At 39.5% G+C, this 23,196-nt stretch overlaps 1 protein-coding gene and 1 pseudogene across 1 annotated transcript in view; both read left to right on the forward strand.

Moving 5' to 3' along the window:
* Lurap1l (leucine rich adaptor protein 1 like) overlaps positions 1 to 21,029 on the forward strand; it is a 42,359-nt gene extending 21,330 nt beyond the window's left edge. Inside the window, exon 2 of the mRNA XM_052175515.1 lies at positions 20,295 to 21,029. Within this exon, the coding sequence (XP_052031475.1) occupies positions 20,295 to 20,669 (375 nt within the window). The 3' untranslated portion in view covers positions 20,670 to 21,029. The remainder of the gene's footprint in view (positions 1 to 20,294) is intronic.
* Positions 15,970 to 16,211, forward strand: LOC127681868 (uncharacterized; annotated as a pseudogene).
* Positions 21,030 to 23,196: the final 2,167 nt, after the last annotated feature.

Raw genomic sequence — 23,196 nt, forward strand, 5'->3', positions numbered from 1 at the left:
AAACAGCTCAACAACCAAGGGTAAGAAGTTATTTTCTATGAGAATTGAAGACCAGCTAAACTGAGTTTATGGGGAGGAAATGGAGATCAGAATAAGAATTTGGTGTCAGGGCTCTGGGCCTTTCAGTGTCATCTTCAAAAAGTACTTTCCCCTGGTTTCAAAACTGACTGAGAAAATGGAAAGTGCCTGTTTGTACTTCACAAGTGCAAATTAAGCCTCTTTCTATTCCCATCACAATTGCTCCAGAGAGGACCTGTCACTTTGAACTCTGAGGATGAGGTAATTACATGCAGTTTAGAGAACTACATTTGAGACATGATTAAATCAATTGGGCCAGAAATTCATATAGTTGTTTCTTACATGACCAATCAGTTTTCTCTGATATCCTTTGCTACAGTTATTGGCGCATTATGGGATTGAGATGCCCATGCAGCCCTGGACAGTGAAATGTGATTTCCAAGGAAGTTCACTTAGCCACTTGCAGCCCAGCAGAGTCAAATCCCTGATCAAGAAATATGTAGAAATAAGCACTAAGTTTCTCCCTGTCTCTGCTGTCCTGGCCTTCCCTACCTCCATGGCACACCACTGCCGTGGCACACCACTGCCGTGGCACACCACTGCCGTGGCACACCACTGCCGTGGCACACCACTGCCGTGGCACACCACTGCCGTGGCACACCTCTGCCTTACATTTCCACTTCTCTTTAACCACACTCAACATCCGAGCTCTTCCAATTGGATTGTCAGCATTAAGCACAAATAGCTCTCTGCATCGCTAGGCAAGTGGTTATTATTTTACTCCTTCTCAAGTCAAGTGATTTTCTTACCACATGGCTTCTTTCCCCAACAGCAGTGAGTCTCCTACTCTCTGCATATTGCTACAAGCTGTGCCCTCTGCTCTTCCTCTCTCACCTATTTCTTTAGTGTAGGTTGCCATTGGTGTCCTACACTGGGATTCGTGGATAGCATGAACACGTGCTGAGGAGCTCAGATCCGCCTTGTCACCTGTCTTCTAGTGACTGTCATCAATTTGTGTTGCTGCTTCTCCCATCTAAGGAGTTCAATACCTTGGAAGATTGTTTATGTATAAACTTTCTCCCAATGTAGTTTCTTCAAGAATCAATGGCAAATTGTTCTTATCATTATGGAGCAAGTAGAGAATCCTTCCTTTTTCTCTGAATACTTTATAGTGGTCATACACTTCTAACACGGGATTTTGAGAGCCGTATCATTTGAGTGCTGGAAGGAATTTTGTGAATGATCTTCGTTATTCTTATCTATATAATGGGACAACAAGAGCAGGTGAGAAGACTGGGTAATCAGTCAAGGTTATGCTACTAGTGGTAACACAACAAACATCAAGATTATGTTCTCTCTGCAAGGCCCTCAGTTGCACTGTCAATAGATGTTTGCCTTACAAAGCATCTAAGCAGCAAATAAAGAGCAAAACACCTATCACTTCTATTTTAAATCTATTTCTATATTATTTATGCTGTAAGTGGATCTGCCTATGCATCCACATTAAAGTAGTGATTTAATGGGGGAGTTTATGCCCCACTCTATCCCATTTACCTCTTGAATAAATGGCACAGAGACATCATATTTTATTAACAAGATGCTGGCACTACTCTGGGTAGGTTCTAAACTATTCTAACCTGTCTAATAATAAGCAGATAAATGTGCCATTACTTGCCAACTGAGTCTTGCTCTGTTCTATGTGTATCCTCAGAGAGAGCTTCTCCTAGTCTGCTGTTCATGGTCCATCCTCATGATCCATTATGTCCCATGGCAACTTCCTTCTTCCCTTCTTTGTTCTTCTCCCTTGTATCTCCCTACATGATATGTCCTTACCCTCTCCTAAGTTCTGATGTCCTCTCTCACCTGCCCAGTGACAGGCACACTGGCCATTCAGACATTATTGGCAAGAATGCTTTATAGCACATTGATCAATACAATGTTTATGTCCAGACTACAACCTGACCTTGGGGCAGAGAACTCAGCATTTGAATACACAGCACAGATGACCAACCCCAATACCATAGCACACATGTCATCACACATTCAAAAGTGAGAAACTCTTAGATGTCCCAGTAAACTTGTTTTAATGAGTGAAAGTGAAATTCTTGAAGGAAACTGAATTAGAAAGACTATATGTAAAACTATTTCAGTGACTACAAATTCACTTAGAATTCATTAGCATAAAACTTCAAAATGGTGCCAGGCAAAAGGATTATTGAAATACTTCTAAAGGATGAGATACCCAGAAGATTCCCTGTCATGCAATAAGGACACATGCTCTACTATGTTCATAGCAGCCTTATTTATAATAGCCAGAAGCTGGAAATGTCCCTCAGTGGAGGAATGGATACAGAAATGTGGTATATATATATACAATGGAGTACTATTCAGCAATTAAAAACAATGAATTCATGAAATTTTTAGGCAAATGGTTGGAACTGGAAAATATCATCCTAAGTGAGGAAACCCAATCACAAAAGAATATACATGTAATGCAATCACTGATAAGTGGATATTAACTAGCCCAGAAGCTATGAATACCCAAGACATAAGTAGCATAACAAATGACTCCCATGAAGAAGTAAGGAGAGGTCCCTGGTCCTGGATAGGCCTGATACAGCATTGTAGGGGAGCACCAGGACAGAGAAAAAGGAGGGAGGTGATTGGAGAATGGGTGGAGAGAAGGCTTATGGGACATATGGGGAGGGGGGAACCAGGAAAGGGGAAAGCATTGGGAATGTAAACAGAGAATTTAGAAAATAATAATAATAAAGGCAGCAGATACCATTAAATGCAGAGCCACTGTGAAAGAAAAATGAAGGATGAGATAGAAATATATGACTTGGATTAATGATATTACAGGGTGGCACTTCAGGTGTCATTAAGCTATTTGCAGAAATATAACATAAGCAGCTAAGGAAGATTATTGGAGAGTCATCACAACACTTTATATGTGATAGGTGCTCAGTCACAGAAAGATGTAGAAACTAATGGCTGGTCTCCCTTTATGGCATAAAGATCCTAAAGTTCTTACAAGTTTCAAAGGAAAAAATGTCTTCTGTATGACAGTGACTGAAGACTCTGTCCATTGGTGGTCTCAGCATGGGAATTGGTCAGCACAGAAAGACCAAAGCATGGTCACATGATTGGCACCTCAGTCTGAAACCAAAAAAGGTTTTGAGACCAATAAGGGATGAATGTTAAGGTGGTCAGTGATATAGACTAATCAAGCTTATTTATTGAAGTCTCCATGAAAACACACAGGATGGGCTTTGGAAAGTTTCACTTAGCCTTTTGGAGAGCAGAGCACTAGAAAGGGCATGGAAGCTGTGTGGACCTTCTTCCTTACCTTGCTGTAGCCTTTAAAATATACTGGTAAATCTAAAGAAGACATTGCATTGAGGTCTGTGGGAGGCACTAGCAACCTGTTCATTCCAAGGAGGAGAATCCCAGGAACCTGGTCTATACATAGGTGGTTGGTCAAAAGCATGAGAAAACAATCTGGAGCTCACATTAGAAAGGAGGCCCTTAACCTGTGGGATCTGGTGATATCTGCACAGACATAGCACCTGGGCTGATCTATACTGAACTGAGGTTACACAGCTGCATGTATAACAGACTGACCGGCTTGCTTGGACTATGTGGAAACATTTTTACTTCATACCTTCTAACTGTGCTGGGATTTATTTTCTGTATTCTTAGAGGCAGGTAATCAGACAAAATATCAGACAGGTAATAAGTACAAAAGAAATAAAAGCAATCCTCTTCTTCCTCATGGGATTCTCTGTGTTCCTACTCAAAAGATGTGTTTATTTAGTTATTCTTTAAGTATTACATTCAGTGTGTGTCTGTGCTGGGCAATTGAAATAATTATTACCTGACCAAAAGCCGAGGAGTGAATAAATTAAGATGAACAGCAGGGCTGAAGGCAGGGGACACAAACTTAATGGTAGTATGCGATGTCACAGCCGTGCTTTCTACCTGCCTGCTTCCTCTGCATTATCTCTAAGGTACTGAAGCTACCCGTGTCTCATAATAATCCTCTCAGTGGCTACCAGATGATACCATCAAAGAATCTATCTTTTAAAAAGGGCAAAGAACAGTAAATACAGACACAAAACAAGCTTTTGCTGAAGACTTATACAACGCAGTGATTGCAGCCATTAGAATGGAAATTGGGGGATGAAGGAAGACTCCAAGGCCAGAGTTCCAATGAACTAGAAGAAAAGCAGTTGGAAAATTTCTCCAGGAAGCATCTTGTCCTCCTCCTCTTTCTCCCCTGCCCCCTTTTAATTCCTTGCAGCTGGGATTTAGAAAACCCAGCTCGCCCATCTAGCTCTCTTGTTATTTGTAAATATTTTCGTTGGGTCCCGGCATGATTGTTCTGTGGCTTTTGTCTAGCTTTGTTCATGGAGGCCATTCACCCAGAGCCCTTGCAAGTCAAACTGAGCTACAAATACATTTTTAAATTCTACACCCTGAACTTGGGCTTCTACTTAGAAGGGAAAAGTCAGAAGGATTCTTGGAGTAAATATAGTTATTTGATTAAAACACTACCGCGTGCACTTAAAAACAATAAACAGCTATAGTTTGAAGTTAGGACACTTTAAAAATAAAGATATGCCTACTTTTTAATTTGATGTATATGAATGTTCTGCCTCTATATGTGTAACTGCAGTACATGTATGCCTGGTTATCATGAAAGTCAAAAGAAGATAGCCTTGCATCTCCTGGGTCTGGAGCTATAGATGGTTGTGAGATGCCATGTGGGTGCTAGGAATAGAACTCAGGCCCTCTGGAAGAGCAACCTGTGTTCTTAACCACTGAACCATCCCTCTAGCCCCCTCATAGTCTTTTGAAAGTACTTATCATCATCATATCATCAATATTATTTATTACTGTATATGTGTGTGTATGTATGTATGCATGCGGACACATACATATATGCTTTTATGTGGCTTCTGGGAATTGAACTGAGGGCAGATCCTGTGTAGCAAGGGACTCTACCCATTAATCCATCTTTCTAGTCCTGCATGTAACAATTTTGTTAGTGAATGGTAAATGATTTCTCAGTTAAGACCACAGATATCTATAGGACTTGAACCTCAGTTCATAGTCTTGGGCACAGGGCACTAGAAAACAAAGGCCACCAATTTCAAAGAGTTATTTTCTTCCTTAGTGTAAAAGGAATGTTTTCTTCAAAGACATTAGCAAATTGGCAAGCAGAGAACAGAGAGCAACTGGCGATAGCCTCTATTACCACCCAGAGTTCCCAAACAGATTTCTCTCTCCCACAGGGACCATCTAGACATGCCATCATGAAACCAGAATGCCAGGGTGCTCCCAAAGTTGTATAGAAACTGTGAAACTTTTCCTGGCCTTGATTTTCAGTAGCCACTGAAGTGGCTGTTTACACCCACTTTGTTTTTGAGGCATACTCGGCTATGTAATTAGCCCTGCCATTATCTAGTTGTGAAATGGGTATGGTGTGATCATAGAGTTAAATAAAACATGGGGCTCCATAGTCAGGATTGGAAACAACAAGGCAAACAAACCAGAACAAGAAAAACAACAAGATACCTGCCCAGAAGAAACCAAGTTCTGGGAAGGCGAGGTTCCCCTCCTGTTGCTTTCTCTGAGTCCATGAGCGGTTTAGACAGTTCGCTATGAGCAGTTCTAGTGTTGAGTTCCCAGTGCTTCTTGGGGAAGGCAGCAAGTTGCAAACTTCATTGTCACAAGAAACCCAGAAGAAACATGTCCAATTGACAGGGTATTTAGTTTTATAAACAAGAATCAGATAAATGTGCTATTTTCTCAGGAAAAATCATAAGACCAAATTCCTCATTTAGAGACAAAAATGTCAAATGTCCATTGAAACAAAAATCAAAGTTTGTAAGATTATCATTTTTTCCTCCCTGTAATATAGATTTATTTGCACATCTTTGAGACACAAATTTCCAAATTCACTTATAAATTCCTAAGTTTGAGCCAAATTGAAAGTAAATAGCTAATTAACTGAAGAAATATCCCCATAGACAATCAGGTCTTAAGCTATTTTAGCATATCATTGAGGTTTTGTTGAAATTTTGATCATTTTCAAATGATAGATAACATTATAAAATATTATGATTGGATAAGTGATTTTCAAGGAAGTTTAGAAACTTATGGTAAAACTGATCATAGCAAATTATTTTTAATCTTGTTTGATGGCCCCAGAAAACAGAAAATAAAGTAATGGAGTTTATTTCTTGATGGTGAAGTTCAATTTGAGTGACAGTCTCTCAGCTAGCCCTATGGTTGTTATTATTATTATTATTATTATTATTATTTTAGTATTGGATTTTCAAGACAGGTTTTCTCTGTGTAGCCCTGGAACTCACTCTGCAGACCAGGCTGACCTCAAACTCAGAAATCTACCTGCCTCTGCCTCCCAAGTGCTGGGATTTAAGGCATACGCCACCACCGCCCGGCATATCCCTAGGGTTATTAAGAGAGTGTCGAGCATCCAATCATTCCATAATGCTAATGTCAAGCTACTAAATAGCCCTTAAAAAAAAACAACAAAAAAGAAAAAACAAAACAAAAAAACAAAAAAACCCAACAACAACCTTGCCCCTTTGGCTGCTATTCAACCATGCTACACTATACGTCTGCTATGTGCTGTAGTGCCAGGAGGCTGTACAAGAGACCAGCTTTCTCAGCTTGGACTGTGAAGACCTCACCAGCCAGGGCAGCTTGAGGGAAGGAGGAGCACTCCATGCTTTGCTGAGCTTCAGCCTGATTCCCCTTCCCTATTTAAGGGTAATGCTGTAGATATGCAGTGCCCTCTGGTAGTATTGATTTTCCCCTTCCCTTAAGGACTGAAGTATTTCAGTTCAGATTTCTCTTGTTTTAATAGTTTGCAACACACACAAAAAAATAGTTTCTTATCCTTGGACACTTGTTTTTTTTTTTTTTAATGCTGTTCTGGACTGTTTCTAGACTTTTCTCTGGCTTTCTGTGGCTGTTGGGTATGAAAATAGAGCTGAGTTTGGAGGCCTTTAAGTGTTAGCCTGAGTCAGACTTAGGCTGGGTGTACTGCTGTTTCTAGCTGTGGGTGTCAGTGACTAAAACTTCCTCCAGGACTCCTGCTCTGGCACTCTGTTATTGTTCACTTTTCTAAGACAATCTTCACTAGGATCAGAAGCCTGAAGCACTGTCCATCTTAATTCCCAGGTTATACAGCAGCGGCTAGGTTGCTGGGATGGTGGACCGATGGCAGAGTGTTCTGCACTGAGCGTGCGAACGGGTTCCTTCTTCCAACTAGGTTATGCTTTAGGAAAACCCTAATATTGTTAGTCTATGCTAAACAATCTCCTTTACGGTGAATCCTGCTTCAGAAGACCAGGAAGGTCTCAAGCATGTACTTCAGAGTGTTTCATCTGCCAGCAAATCAGGAGATCATGAGCAGGCAGCAGGACTCCCAGAGGTGAAATTGGAAAGTAGAGAGGTCTTGAGACCATTCCTAACTCACAGGCAGGGTCCACTGAACCTCCACTAAGTCACTAATTGTCCTTTAAACAGTGCCACTGACATCGGTCCTAGCTTGGGGCCTTCTACTTCTGTACTTCTGTTTCTATACACAATGATTTTATTGACCTGTCCCCTAGGCCACAATTTGCCTTGTGACCTCAGTTCTCTGGTTATTCTAATTGTTGACCTGCAGTTTGATCAGCTTTTTTTTTTTCTTTCATATTGTAAAGACCAGTATGTCACTTGTCAAGATTGGAAGCATGGTGAGAATAATCAACTTCAGCAAATATTTTTTTTTTTTGTATGTGATAATGACAAAGTGATATTTAAGGCAGCCACCTAAGTATATGGCATAAGAAGCTTACAATAAATGATACATTTTTTTTTTTTAGTATTCCGAAAGCCCTTTTTGAAAGCCGAGACTGAATAAATCACTAGAACAGTCAGTTGAGGAACTGCAGTCTGAGTGTTGGGATCTTGTAGGAGTTGTTTATTGGCTGCTCTTCCATTCCTTGCCTCCACACAGTAAGGCTGAGATCACTGCTCTTATCTGGAGAGTCCCACTTAAAATCCCCAAGTGAAAACACTTGGTCAGCACTGAGCACTGTGTGGAAAATCAGGCAAGGTTGAGGCTCTTGTACCATAAAGGATGTTGGATGGGGCTAAATCACAAACAGTAGTTGAAAAGGAGTATCACAGTGAGATGTCAATGATTCAGTTCCTTTGCCTGGGCGAAAGGATCATTCTACAGGGACCCATTATAAAGAAAATGAACTAGCATATGAAAAATGTAGGCTACTCAACAGGAAACTCCTATTCCCATCCTTTCTTTCTCTTTTGAGGCCAACTCAAAGTGTATTTTCCACTTAAATGAGCAATTTTGAAAACAAAAATTGTGACAGAAGAAATTGAAAATATTGAAATGTCAATAGTGTTACCATATTCATCCTTCAGTTTGCTCCAAAATACAGTCTTGCTCACACTGGATCTGACTGTTCCGACTTGAGGTCAGATCTGCCTGTCAGGATAACTATTTACTATTCGCCCTCAGGATTACAATGTGAGTGATCTCTACAGCATGTCTCCATCCTGTCACTGAGTATCAAGCCTTTCTGCCACTATCAGTCCTCAGTGTAAGAAACAGCATTCTCTGGTGAAGAATGTTTGCCCTGCAGGAAATCCGGATAGCTATTTAAATATTGACCTTGCCATACCTGTACTATTCTTTGTTTCCACCAAGTAATTACATAACTACTTACTTGTTTGTTAAACACCAAACTTAGCTATTAGAAGAGTAGATCCCATAGACACAGAGGTCTGCCATTCTCTCAGAATATCCACAAACTGGCCCTTGCTGATCAAAGTGTAGCCAGATTATCTCAGCATCTACTAGTGATTCATGCATCCCAAAACTCAGTAGCATAAAAACAAAGCAAAGCAAAACAAAACAAAACAAAGCAAAACAAAAAAAACCCCACTGTTTCAGTGAGTTTCTGTGAGTCAAGGGTCTGAGTGTTCCTGCTTCAGAGAATTCTCAGAGAAACCCATCCAGCTGTGAGGTGGGGTTGGAGTAGAAGCTTCTGTCACCTCAAGGCTGAATTCCCAGTGGGTGGGACAGGTCTTTCCACTGTGCTAGCTATTGCCTGAAGCTCAGTTCCTTATTGTGTGGACCTCAGAATAGGGCTGTTTACAGCTGGGAAGAGGGTTCTCTTCACACAGAAACCAAGCTCTTTGTAACCTTACTCAGATGGGCTGTCATACTACTCTTTAGAAACCAGACCATGGGCCAGATCTATAGAGGATGACAAGGACTACCAAGGCTACCAGTTGGGAGAGGGAATAATGGCTTCCTATGAGTTAGTATGAACTGAGACCTTGTTTGAAATGCAGTATCATGGAACTAGTAAGCAAAACTAGTATTTTAGCAAGATTCTCAGGGAGCCCATGTACATAGCCAAGCTTGCTGTCTTCATTTTTCTGTTTCTGTGATAAAACACACTGAACAAAGCAGCTTAAAGGAGAAAAGGTTTATTTTGCTCATATGTAGTTCCAGGTTGTAGTCCACCATATCCAGGAAGTCCGAGAACAGGAGCATAGCAGAGCTGGCTCGCTGCTGTCAAGAAGCACAGAGCAGCAAAGGCATGCTTTGGCTCAGTTCACATTCTTGACTTTACACAGCCCAAGATCAACAGCCCAGAGCATAATATCATCGCAATGGGCAGGGCTTCCCACCTCAGTTATCTTAATCAAGATGACTGTGCCCATGCCAGAGGTTCATCAACCAGTTGAGTTGAGATTGTGTCAAGTTAATAGCATCTGAGCTCATAATTGGAGAGCCCTTCCCTATGAGCAGGGTCAATTCAGTCTATTCTGTTGCAGAAGTTATTTTCTCAATTTTACTTACATACTGGTTACTTTTTACTAAACTGAAAGATGAGTTTTCTATTCAAAAAGATATGTGAAAAGCAAAGCTCACTAGAGCACACATGACCTGGATGCAGTTATCAGACTGAGACTAGAGTTGGTGGAATAAGGGAGATGCAGAGGACATAAGGACCAAGACCAAACAACAGAATGATGGATGGCATGAAATTAAAGTGGTGGCTGGAGAGCTGGCCCAGTGCTTAAGAGTACTTGTTGCTCTTGTGGAGAACCTGGTTTTAATTCCCAGGATTCACATGGTGACTGTCGCACAACTGTTTTTAACTCCGTTCCCAGGACATCTGACACCCTTTTCTGATCTCAGTGGGCACCAGCCATGCACATGAAACACACATATACGTACAGTTATAAAATAAATAAGGGTAAAAACAATGTTAAGACTCTAAAGAGGTTAACTATAAAACAGAAGATTATAGTTCTGTTTCTTTGACAACCCTTATTATTGAACAACTGTGTACCATCCAACATATTAATTATATTATATATATTATATCATATAATACTTATCGCATTATATTATATATTAATTATAATGGTAACCAACATTTATTGCCTGGATTTATTTGATTCTACCTACTAAAATACAGAAGTGTTGAACAGATTTTAGAAATATAGCCATTAGATCACTTCAGTACAAAAATGAAAATGCATAACTGAGTTTCAGCATTTTAATTATCCTGTCCGATTTACTTTATGTCTCAACAGATCCAACAGTCTACATGTAAAACTTGACTATTTCCATAAAAGACGTCTTATTTGAAACAGTGTCTTTCTATGTAACCCAGGTGGCACCATCATCCTGCCTCAGCCTCCCAAATTTCTGCATTATAGGCATGTACTCCCATGTCTTCCTTGACAATAATTTCACTACATTTTACATTTATCTTAAGTTCTATCTACTGGGAAAGATTAAGGTACATTCTATTTTTAAATCATATATATATATATATAAATATGGGGGAGAGGTGTGTTTGTGTGTGTGTGAGCCTACAAATCAGTGTTATATGCAAAGATAGCAACTACATCTTCATAATTTTACTGCTTTTGCTTTCACTTATAATATTGAAGCAAATGTCTTCTATACATGAGAAGGAAGCTGCATTCATGAATCTCAATCATATGGTTATCTAGATAAGACCTAAAAAGTGGGAAGATGCACACGGGAAACTCATGAGGCTCTATACAGGAGATGAAGAGCTGTAAGCAGTTAGTGGCTGTTGAGAGAAAGAATAAACCTTCCCCAAGAGGAGTTCCCTCATATGTTATCCAAGCCCAAGTGGTCAGCCCTTAACAGATGTGCAGATGACAACACTAACACTAAATGGACTCAGGAGGTTGTATTTGTGAGTGTGTGTGTGTGTGTTTGTGTGTGTGTGTGTAACAGTAATAAAACATGATTTTGAGAAGGTAGGGCTCAGGGAAACTAGAGGAATTGGAGGCAGAGTAGAAATGATCTAAATATAGGACTCACATGAAGTTCCCATGATTTTTTTCTGTTTATATCTAAGAGATAAAAACACTGTACAGGAGACTTTCTGAATACTTAGTCAACTGTGTTTGCTCATGTCACATTGCTAATTTGAAAATGGCTGATAGATGAATTCATACACAAAAAGTAGAAAAATCCTTGGATTTAAATTCATTGATTCTTGATTTTAAAAGATGAGCGACTATTTTATGACTGAAGAGTAAACTTTAGAGCGCCCCTGCTGACTGGAGAGCTGGCTGGATGACTAAGAACACTGCTGTTCTTCCACAGCACACATTGTTCAGCTCCCAGAGCCCACACGGACGCTCTCAGCCATTTTAATGCTGAAGGCACCCAGCATGCAAGGGGAGTACAGGAGTTCATGCAGTCAAAAAATCTGTACACATAAAATTCAAAGTAAATGCACTTAAAAAATGTTCCTGTCACTTCACTAGCAGTGAAAGGGGAAATACAATCTGTTTATTTGAAACTAGTCTTACAGTTTACCAAAGAATTTACTAATATTGAAAGACCAGTAACATAACTAGTGTAAGGCTTACACAGATTTTACTTTTAATGAATATAAATTGTATATTTGAGAAAGTATAGCCACAGGAAATTGCCAGACTTAAGGATAAATAATTATTGAGAAAAGAATCAGGGAAGTAGGAGAGGTCCCTGGTCCTAGAAAGGCTAGATGCAGCAGTGTAGGGGAATACCAGGACAGGGAAGAGGGAGAAGATTGATTGGTGAACAGGGGCAGGGAAGAGGGCTTATGGGACTTTCAGGGAGGGGGAACCAGGGAAGGAGAAATCATTTGAAATGTAAATAAAGAATGCATGTAATAAAAAAAATAAAAAAAGTGTCAGTGAAGTGTGAGCACTTCTATCTGTATAGGTTGCCATATGTCTAAGACTTGAGAAAGAATAAGGCATTCCTTGAGAATCAATTGGTTATCAGGAGTTTATGGCAAAAGCTGCTTTATACTAAAGGGGTATCACCCATTTTTCATGTTAGCCCAGTTTATTTTGCATTTATTTATATGGTAGAGTTTGGGTTTGGATCTAACATGACTTCCAAAGGCCCATGTGTGCAAGGCTTGATTTTTAACTTTGTGATAGAACTGGGAAATGGAAGCACTTAAAATGTAGAACCTTCTAGTAGGAAGTTGACTCACGGGGCAGTATGCCTTGCTACTGGGATCCCAGTCCCTACTTGTTTCTCATCTATTGACACTTAAATAGACCTCCTTTTTTTTTCCAAGTTCTTTTTTTTTTAATTTTTTTTATTTTATTTTTTATTCGATATATTTTTTATTTACATTTCAAATGATTTCCCCTTTTCTAGCCCCCCACTCCCCGAAAGTCCCATAAGCCCCCTTCTCTCCCCCTGTCCTTCCACCCACCCCTTCCCACTTCCCCGTTCTGGTTTTGCCGAATACTGCTTCACTGAGTCTTTCCAGAACAAGGGGCCACTCCTCCTTTCTTCTTGTACCTCATTTGATGTATGCAATAGGCCTCCTTTTTATGCACTGCCCTTGTGAAGCATTGTTCTGCCACATCCCCTAAGTGTCCTTTGTGAAAGCATGAGCAAAAATAAATCTTAACACCTTATAAATTAATTATCTCATTTATTTCCACACAGTGGTAGGATGTCTTAGTCACTGCCTTATTGCTGTGATGAAACACTATGACCAAAAACAACTTGCAGGGGGTTGCGGATTTTATTTGGCTTATAATTCTATGTAGAAGTTAGGCTCTGGTTCTTCCTCCAAGCCCCTGTGCACCCAGAAATAAGATTCAAACTCAAAATATGTTTACAAATACCTTGGTCATATAGCTGTGCTCTTCTTTGACTAGATATAATGTAAAATATCCCATTTATTCTAGCCTGTATTCTGCCACATGGCTGGTTACCTGTACTAAGGTACCATGAATCCTTCTTGTCACATCTTCCTGGTGACTCTCCTGTACCTGGCTTGATCCCACAATTCTTTCTCCCCCTGGATGTCCCAGCTTCCATTTTCCTCCTAAGCTATAGGCCATAGGCCTTTTAATTGATAGGTAATGCATCCATACAAAACATAAAATTATCTCTGTACATTTCCACATTGCACGGACTATGGAGAAGTGCATTCAGCCTGCTTTCTTACAGAATCAAGGACCACCAGAGTAAGAATGGCACTGCCCACAATGGGAAGGGCTCTCCCTCATCAGTCACTAATTAAGAAAATGCCCTCTAGCAGGAGCTTAGGGAGGAATCGAGTTTCTGTACTTTCAGATAACTCTAGCTTGTGACAAGTCTGACATAAAACTAGCCAGCACATAGAACATTGGATAACCCTGTAAACAGGTGTATATGTGTGCATGTGTTGGCTAGTGAGTTGGCTTTGAACACCTGGCATTATACCACCCTGCATGTGCATCCTCATCTTGGAACATGAACTACAGATAACATAGAAACACAGTATTGTGACCTGAACCTCTTCTGGAAATACTGCTTTGAGGTCTATCTTGGAAAGATGGCTATGCAGAATATTTATGTTAGTGGACACACTTCTGCTCTATGTTCTGTGTGAACCAGCTTCTTTGTGGTGAATGTGGGGCATGTTTGCTAAGTCATTCTAAAAAAAAAAATCTTGACTTGGGTAATTTTCAGTCTGCTGTATTAGCCTCAAATAAGCTTCAGATATGAATAGGTACAGTTTACTTTTAGTCTCCTAGAATATATCTGATAGGATAAAGAAGACAGGATGTGTAGCTCACTTTAGTAATAAAAGACACACTGGAGGGAGGTGATCAGTACTCACCCACTAGCCTCATGCTGGAACTGCTTTCAGATTCAGAAAAGTCACAGGTACCTCTTTTAAATGACCGAACTCGTCTTTCTGTGTCATTGAAAGTATTCAATAGCAGTGCTTTCTGTTAGCAATATGGTCGTCAGGGAAGTTCCTCAGTCACAAGGGTCTGGGAGAAGAGCAAACTGTTCAATTCTACCAGTGAAGAACATAAATGAAGGCTGGCAAAGCTGACTGATACAAAAATAACCCCCCTCCCACTCCCAAATTGTACTCTAAATTTTGAACCAAATGAGAAAGATGTGTGTGGTCACAGGCTTCTCTCCTCAAGGTTCTAAACCAGTCAGCAAATAGAAATGTTATGTAGCGTCTTCTCAGAACAAGGGGAGACAGCAGTGTCCTCGTGGATCTATTGAGAAAGGCAGATAAAGAGACATGCTGTATAATACAGCTGTCAGTAAAACTTCTGGAGAGCCCAAGCATGAGTAGGCAGGGAATCTCCTGTGGTCATCAAATAAATGTGCTGGGTTTGGATAAGGAACAGAAGTGGACACTAGGAGGTACACAACGGGGATGCCATGTGCATGCCATGGATAATTTTATGTGAACTTGAAAAAAGTTAGAGCCATTTGGGAAAAGGAAACCAATCACAATCAAAAAATGCCTACACCAGATTAATGTAGGTGGGCCCATCCCACTGTGGGTGCTGCCACCCCTGGAGTATGGGTCCTGGGTTATATAAGGAGAAACAATCCATAGGGAACAAGCTCATAAGAAAAACTCTCCCATGGCCTCTGCTTCAGTTCCTGTTTCTTGTAAGTTCTTGTCTTGACTTCCATTACAGAGGTGTCTTTACATAGTCCCCCAGTATGACAAGACAACATGAGACATGCCCCTATTTTTAAGATAAATTCAGCCACTAATGTGCATATTGATTAATATAAAGACAGTATTTTTTAAAAGGGTGGCACCATTTCATAAAAATTATGTACATGTTACAATGCAAACATATTACTTTTTATGTATTATTTTGTGAGGGAATGTGTATGATATATATGTGTGTGTGTGTGTGTGTGTGTGTGTGTGTGTGTGTAAAGGAATATGTGTGCCACAGCATGGGGGGATCAGAGGGAAACTTTCAGGAGTTAGTTATTTCCTTCTACAAAGAGATCAAGGGCAGAACTCAGGTCATAAGGTTTGCACAGCAAGTTCTTTTACCTTATAACCTAGAACATAATTCTAATTTTTATTAAATGGAGAGAGTCCAAATTTTTAAGATCACACAATTTCTGGTAAACCAAGCAAAACTCATGTTGACTTTGAATCTCAGTGTCTTAACTGCAAGCTTTTTGGTAGCTACTCTTCATGCTGAAGCTATCAAGAAGCTATCAAGTCTGTCTTGTTATGGCTCATATGATTTCTTCATAGCAAAAATGATTTGTTAAACATACAATCTCAAGAAAAAAAGAATATGTTAGGATAGAAGGAAACCCTGGGATTTTACAGGAGTACAGTAATGTTTTCTCATTATGTGATATCTGAAATGGAACCTCGGTGGGAAATGGAGGAGACAAACACATGAGGCTTGGACTAAATTCAGTCTCAGTGAACAGGATTCCTCTTTGCTTCACAGAACTTGCTTTGGCATTCCTATCAAGCCACAAAACTCATAGAGAAACAAATGCCTTCTCATGATTTTCCTTTGTTTTGGGGAATTAGAAGTCCTACACAGATAGCTTCTTGGCCTTTTGGCTAAGATCAAGTGTAGTATCAAGTGTGTAGAAGTCCTACACAGCAACTTGTTTACCTACAGATCACAGGTAGATTATATTAAGGGATTATCTCAAGGTTGGACCACATTCCACCTTGAGATTTAATTCTCTAATTTAAAACAAATTATTTATCTTTGTTTACGTGTATGGGAGTTTTGCCTGCATGTATGCCTATGTCCCACTTATAGGCCCAGTACCCTCAGAACTCCTGGAACTGGAGTTAGAGATCATTTTTAAGTTACCCTGTGGATGCTGGAAATTTAGCTCTAGTCCTTTGGGAGAATGGCCAGTTCTGTCTATCACTGAGCCACCTCTCCAGTCCCCTTAGTTCTTTGGTTAATTGAAAATTTGATTGTATTCTTCCTTGAATTCTGTCATTCTAATTCATAACAGTTGCATTTTCTCAGAAGAAAAGGACCCTTCAGGGCCAGCAAGATGACTCTGGTAAATGTCACTAAATACACTTTCTGCCAAGTCCAATGACCTGACTTTGTTCCAGTCCATGAGACTTACATGGTGGGAATGACTCTCGAATGACTTTCACTTATGTCTACACACCTATAACACCCCACCCTCTACACAGATAAATACATTAGTAAATAAATGTATTTTGAAAATGGTTTTTAAAAAGGATTGTTTGGAAGAAAACAGACCTTGAAAAATCTGTTGTTGGGAATCGTTGCTCTTTCTAGGTTCTTCATTTTTAGTTTTATATAAACCCAGTCCATCACTTGTCAGAAAAGACAGGGAAGTTTCAGCACTTTCCCCAGAGGCCAAAGACCTGAGGGTTGGAAGACTCAGTGTGAAGGCAAAATACACAGTAGGAATTATAAAGATCAGAATAGGGCGTGGGGAATGAGAAGAGAAAGGAGAAGATACTGACATTACTTTGAATTAGTTGGTCCAGACACTTGTACAGAAGAAGGAGAGACAAGGTTTGTTTGGTCTCTTTGTTCAATTCCTTTCACTGGGTATTTACAGAACACCTGTGCTGTGCTAGGACAAGTTATCGCCCCCGAGCAAACAGAATCATGTATGCACTGTGACTCACAGCTTGAAGTCCGCTTCCCTTTTGGATGCTATCTTATACTCTGTAAATTTAAGGAAGGGAGAGTCTATTCTAGTTACTCAGTGACAGAGTCTCGTGAATGAATAGACAGGACTATCTGCTTGAGAATGCTTCAGTCCTATGGTTGTTTCTTCCTAATGACTTTTCTTCCTTTCAAGTATTATACCACCAGCCCACACAAAGCTACAGGCTTTTGAAGGGATCCAATCTGGAGCATAGCTGATGTCCAGTCATTGGACATATTTTGACTGAGTAGATACTATGTGCCTCTAGGACATAGCAAGCAGTGGTAATTAGGCAGACAAATTTCCTAGTGCTCGGAAACTCCCTTACATGCAACTAATAAGCAATTTGATTTCAACAAGTCATAAATATTGTGCAGGAAAAAAGTCATGAAACTCAATCTAACTGGGCTTGAGGGCTGAGCATGATTAATCAGGAATGGGTTTTATATGCTGAAAACATGGAAGCTCTGAGCTTGAGGAGGACTCCCCAATTGACAGTATCCTCAGAGTGAAGTCACAGGACTATAAAACCCTAGCAGAGAGGACCACAGGTTCCTGCCACTGTGGCAAAGCTACTCTGTTCTTAGTGCAGCCATCACAAGGACTGAGATGAATCATAACATGGAAAGGGTCGGGCAGTCATTGGATTAGCACTGTGATTCAGGTTTTGGTGGTTGGCTCATACTCCCAGGGTTCATTAATGCCATAACCACACCTTAGTTCTGGAAGAAAGTCACAAGTAACAGACAAGAACTCCTGGAACAGACCAGCAGACAATCACAGAAACCAGCATACCCAGCAATCTGGAAGATTTACTGTTTACTGTCCTGAAGGACATAGAGATAGACCCACATCTATAATCATTATCTGTATCAACAGCTTTTAACCATGTTACTTTCCCCAACCCTCCCTAACAATGAGTCAATAGACTCCGAATGTTTTGCTTTTAGCAGCAAAAGATTTCCTTACTTGAATCATTTCATGGTCAAAGGAAGCTTTTGTTCTTTATAGTCTGCTTTCTTTTTGTTCTTATTGATTAATTAAATTGAAAAAAAATGTGTATTAGATGCTACCACTATACAAGACCAAAATTGCTGACAGAAAATGTATTTTTAATACATATTAACCCTTGAATGCTTCAGTGATATAGTTTCTGGAAGTCTGAGTTTATTAATTTTTTAAGAGCTGATATGTCCAAGATCTTAAAATTTGGATGAATATTAAAAAGTGTTTAGGAAAGACTTCGCAATGTAATAGAGCAGCGAGAAGGGCTTTCGTAAGGGGCTTATTCACTTAATTGAGAAGATCAATATATATACGTCACAAATATATCTATATCTATCTATATATATGTCTCACAAATCAGTCCTACTATGCAATGGCACAAAATTCAACAATGTCGTAAGATAGAAATGTAGGTACTATAGAAGTTTTATGGACCAACATGGGAGACTAGAGTCAGTAAACTGGGAACAGTCCACCTAGAAGAACGAGGAGGCTTTGGAGAAGTGATGAATGGTGATGGTCCATTAGTGCATGCTCAGAGCTTGACCCAGGTGGGGTGTTTTTATGAGAAAAGTCGGCATTTGGGAATAGGCGTCTATTGACCATTGGGAGAGTGGTTGGGAAAAGATCATACTGAGCTTGCTCTATGCATGTAATGGCATGGGAAATTACTTCAGCTTCAGTTGCTGACTGAAGAATTTTCTGAGTTTGACCCACTGGTTTTCTTTGCTCCTCAGTGGATCTATGTGCATTGTTAATATTTATAAATACTTGTATTGCTTGTAATTTGAACTCTGTCTTGATGACTTACAAGGTATGTGGGTAATTTGAACACAAAGACTTTCAGAAAGCCTCCATCTTGGCCATAGTCATTGCAAGGTTATTGAAGCAGCATAATAATAAAAAAAATAACGTTTGAGACTTACTGAATTTGTTTGAGAACACCATGAAGAGTACTAATTTTAGCCAATTGGCCTCTGTATGATTTATTCTTTATGCTTTTTACTGAGAAGATGCAGAAGTTGTTTTAATATCTTAAAGAATTTTAAGAGTGGGCCTTGTACTTCTTAATTTTCCATTTATAGTTTCATTATTTTTTTTGAAAATTGTACTCTAGAGTGGAACTTTCTTCTTTCTTCTGTCTGTCTGTCTGTGTTTCCTCCCTCTCTCTTCTATTAGTGTATGGACAAGCACTCAATTTATCTAGCACTGCCCCCAGCAGCTCTCTGGTGGAGGAGATTTTATCCACCCCTGTTTGTTCACACATTCACACTGTTCACCTTCAGTTATGGATTAACTTCTTAGCAGGAAGTCCTTTTGCATGAAAGCACATTTCTGATGACAATAGGCTTCTGTTTGTGGTTTGAGTCATTCAAGAATGGATGCCTTTAACGAGACTAGAGACCTACATATCTGAATTCACGCTATGTATTAAAGAGAGAATTGGCATGGCCAGCTTTTTGGGCTACTATCCCAAGTGGAAGAGTGGGAATTTATTTTCAAAACTGCAATGAATGTGATTAGGCCCTCTGTGGCCAGCCAGGTCCCTGCCACCCAGTTTGGTTCACCTTAGAAGCAAATGAATTATGTAGCGTTCTTTATGTAGATGCAGACAGAAAGACTGACAGTTTCTACTTTTTCTTAACCTTTTTCCCCCCTGAGGTTTTCAGTTCCTTTTGAAAGATGAAAGCAATAATGTCTGCCGTACAGGGTAATTAGATTTTTCTAATGAATGTTGATATTTTTCACAATTTTGACTGTTATCATTTAATAAGCAGAGTTATCTATAAAACTAGTAAAGATTCCTTGATTTCTTCACTTTCTTGCTTGTCACACCCAGTTCCATATTAGTATTGATAAGGTAATACAGAAAGAGAATACATTTCTTAATAGACAACTTGGCATTTGATGGGTGTGTTCAAGGAGCTTCAATGGGGTCAGAAATACGATGGGGGATGTTTTTGGTTGTTTAGGAGCCTAATGGATATGTCAGGAAGTGAGTTCTTGATTCTGACTTCTACTAGGAGTCAACAATTTTCAGAGTGGGTGAGACAAGAGAGACAGCATGTGTATGCACACGCATACATGTATTTGTGTGTACTGAATTTAAAATTGTGGACTGTGGTCCACAAATATGAGTGAATTTAAGCGTTTTCTTAGACACTGAATAACTGGCATGTCTTTCTTCTCTCCCTCTCCATCATAGGTCAACCTCAGAGCCACTGATGTACGACTCATGCGTCAGTTGCTCCTCATTAATGAGAGCATCGAGTCCATCAAGTGGATGATTGAGGAAAAAGCTACCATTACCAGCCGAGGCAGCAGTCTCAGCGGCAGTCTGTGTAGTTTGCTGGAGAGTCAGAGTACCTCCTTACGTGGCAGCTACAACAGCCTCCATGATGGCAGTGACGGGCTGGATGGCATCTCAGTAGGGAGCTACCTGGACACGTTGGCAGACGATGTGCCGGGTCATCAGACCCCTTCCGACTTTGATCAGTTCAGTGACAGCTCCATCATAGAGGACTCACAGGCTCTGCACAAGCATCCCAAGTTGGATTCTGAGTACTACTGCTTTGGCTAATGATCCACTTTTTTTGCATGGGACTGGTGTGCAATTAAACTTGTATGTATCCTTCTCTGCTGCTATATTTTTGGTGTGATTTATTTTAATAAGGCAGCCTTTTTAAAGAAGCTTATTTTTAAACTGCTTAGTGAAATTTCTGTTGCTCCTGATATTTCTCATTTAGACTGATTTATTTTTCTCTGTTACATCTCTATTTTTATTTATTGTAATAATCTTTCTCCCTTCTCTTACAGTAGCACAGATAAAGTAGAGGGGGAAAATAAGCAATAATTGTTTCTGCTTTTGATTTCAGAGTGAGGGGTCAGGGATTATATGAAACACTTTGCTAAATTTTACAATAAACCAAAGTCTGATCATTTCCTTCATACTGTGGTTTGTGTTGTTAAATGATTTGAGATTTCTACGTGCCAGAAGATATGAAGATATTTTACTGTTTATATATTAAATTAAACCAGCTATTTGGACAAGGGTAGACATTATTTCAGAGCCAGAATATGTTAATGCATGAAGAGCTGTCCTTTAGACACATGTACCCACATCACTGACATTTGGAAGACAAAAGTGCAGAGATTCGATTTAGCCTACTCCGGTGTTAACGTTGTAGATTAGAGTTTTAGAATCAATAAGTTTTACTCAGATCTTGAGTTTGTTTGTTTTATAATGCATATTATATGACTAGATTTCAAAGGAAGTTGGATAGTAGTTTTCAAGGTGAGTACAAGCAAAGACCTTTGGATTTCTGTGGGCGGCATAAAGGTGAGACTGAAAGAATGGAAGAGAAGTGTGTCCGAGCGGAAGCGGGACAGTGAAGACTGGTAGATACAAAAGGAAGGGTCGGCATCTCAGCCACATGGCTCTGTGAGCCAGGCAGGCAGATGAGAAACTTCCCACAGGAAGAAGATGGCAGAGATGACGACCACATGGGTTTTGTTTCCTCTTGTAGTTCCTCCCTTCAGGAACTGTCTTTCCTGGACCTAGGGAATCTGGGAAGCATATTATTTCAGCAGGAATCTATTTTGAAAAACTAAATTTAAACATAGTTTGAGATTTACAAATAGTTTCTTATATATTTTGACATATTAGTAGAAGGCATAAACATGTACAGTAAGAACAGAACTATTGGGCTGGAGAGATGGCTCAGCAGTTAAGAGCACCGACTGCTCTTTCAGAGGTCCTGAGTTCAAATCCCAGCAACCACATGGTGGCTCACAGCCATCTGTAATGAGATCTGATACCCTCTTCTGGTGTGTTTGAAGACAGCTACACTGTACCTACATATAATAAATAAATAAATCTTAAAAAAAAACAGAACTATTATATTGTAATTATAAATCCCAATGCTATTCTTTCATCCTAAAATGGAAATTTTTAATTAAAAACTAATTTCTTAGTTTTCTGTATTGATACCTGAATATGTTTTCAATTGTATAATAAGTCAAATCACTTAGTTTTTATTTTGGTGTTTATTTTGTTTTACTTTATATGTGTGTGTTTGGTGGAGGTAATATGCACATGGATACCTATGACTGTAGCGGTCAGAGGCATTAGATCCTCTGCAGCTGGAATTATCGGGAATTGTGAACCAGCCAACATGGATGCCTGGGACCAAAGTCTGGGCCATCTCTCCAGAACCATTTAATTTTGATGTGGTATTATTATTTCTTTTCATTATTTTTTTTCTAGTGAGAAAGGGTAATTAAGATTTCAACATATTCTAAAGAATAATACATTTTTGTGCACTAAACATTTGACAATATAAGTCAACAGGACCTTTTATTGCCATAGAGAAGTGTCTCTATTCAAAGAATATTTTCTATCTTTTTTATATGCTCATTGTACAATTGCCATTTTGTTTTGTTTCCAAAATATATATCACACAATTTCCAATTAAAACCTTCCTGGGGTTATATTTTGCACTCCCCTTTTAACATAAAATGCTTACAGTAGCATCACAACAGTCTCACTATATGAGACCTGACACCAGTTTATGTTTAAGAAAATTAAGATGTAGAACCTAAGTAATGGGGTCAGATTTCCCCAGTGTCAAACCCAGGCCTTGAATTGAAACAAGATCTCTGTTGCACTTAAAACAACTACTAACCCTTTCTACTATTTGTTTGCATTAAATAATAATAAGACAAAGGAGTAAATATAATCCCACATTTGTAAAATGCAACTAATGGTTCCACATCACCAATGTCTCCAGGTTTCCCTGTTTCAACTAACGAGCTCTTTCTTTAAATCACATATCCAGAGTAAGGCTGCCAGGAGCTTCCTGTTTACCAGCTCTTCCTCACATATCACTCCCTTTTTGTATACTTTTATTTTTAATTTAGTAAAGGCTATTTGATTGGCTGTTTCAATCTGAAATCAAGCCAAGATGGCTTATCATAGATTGCTTATCATGTAAAAACTCAAGCACTCACATTGTATGTAATTCCACATACATCCTTCAAAACAAGCCTGGCACATGTCAAGCAGAAAGTAATGAACTATATAAGTATGTGTTTATAGCACGGTGAAT

Source organism: Apodemus sylvaticus, chromosome 3 (genome assembly GCF_947179515.1).
Source record: "Apodemus sylvaticus chromosome 3, mApoSyl1.1, whole genome shotgun sequence".
NCBI lineage: Eukaryota > Metazoa > Chordata > Mammalia > Rodentia > Muridae > Apodemus > Apodemus sylvaticus.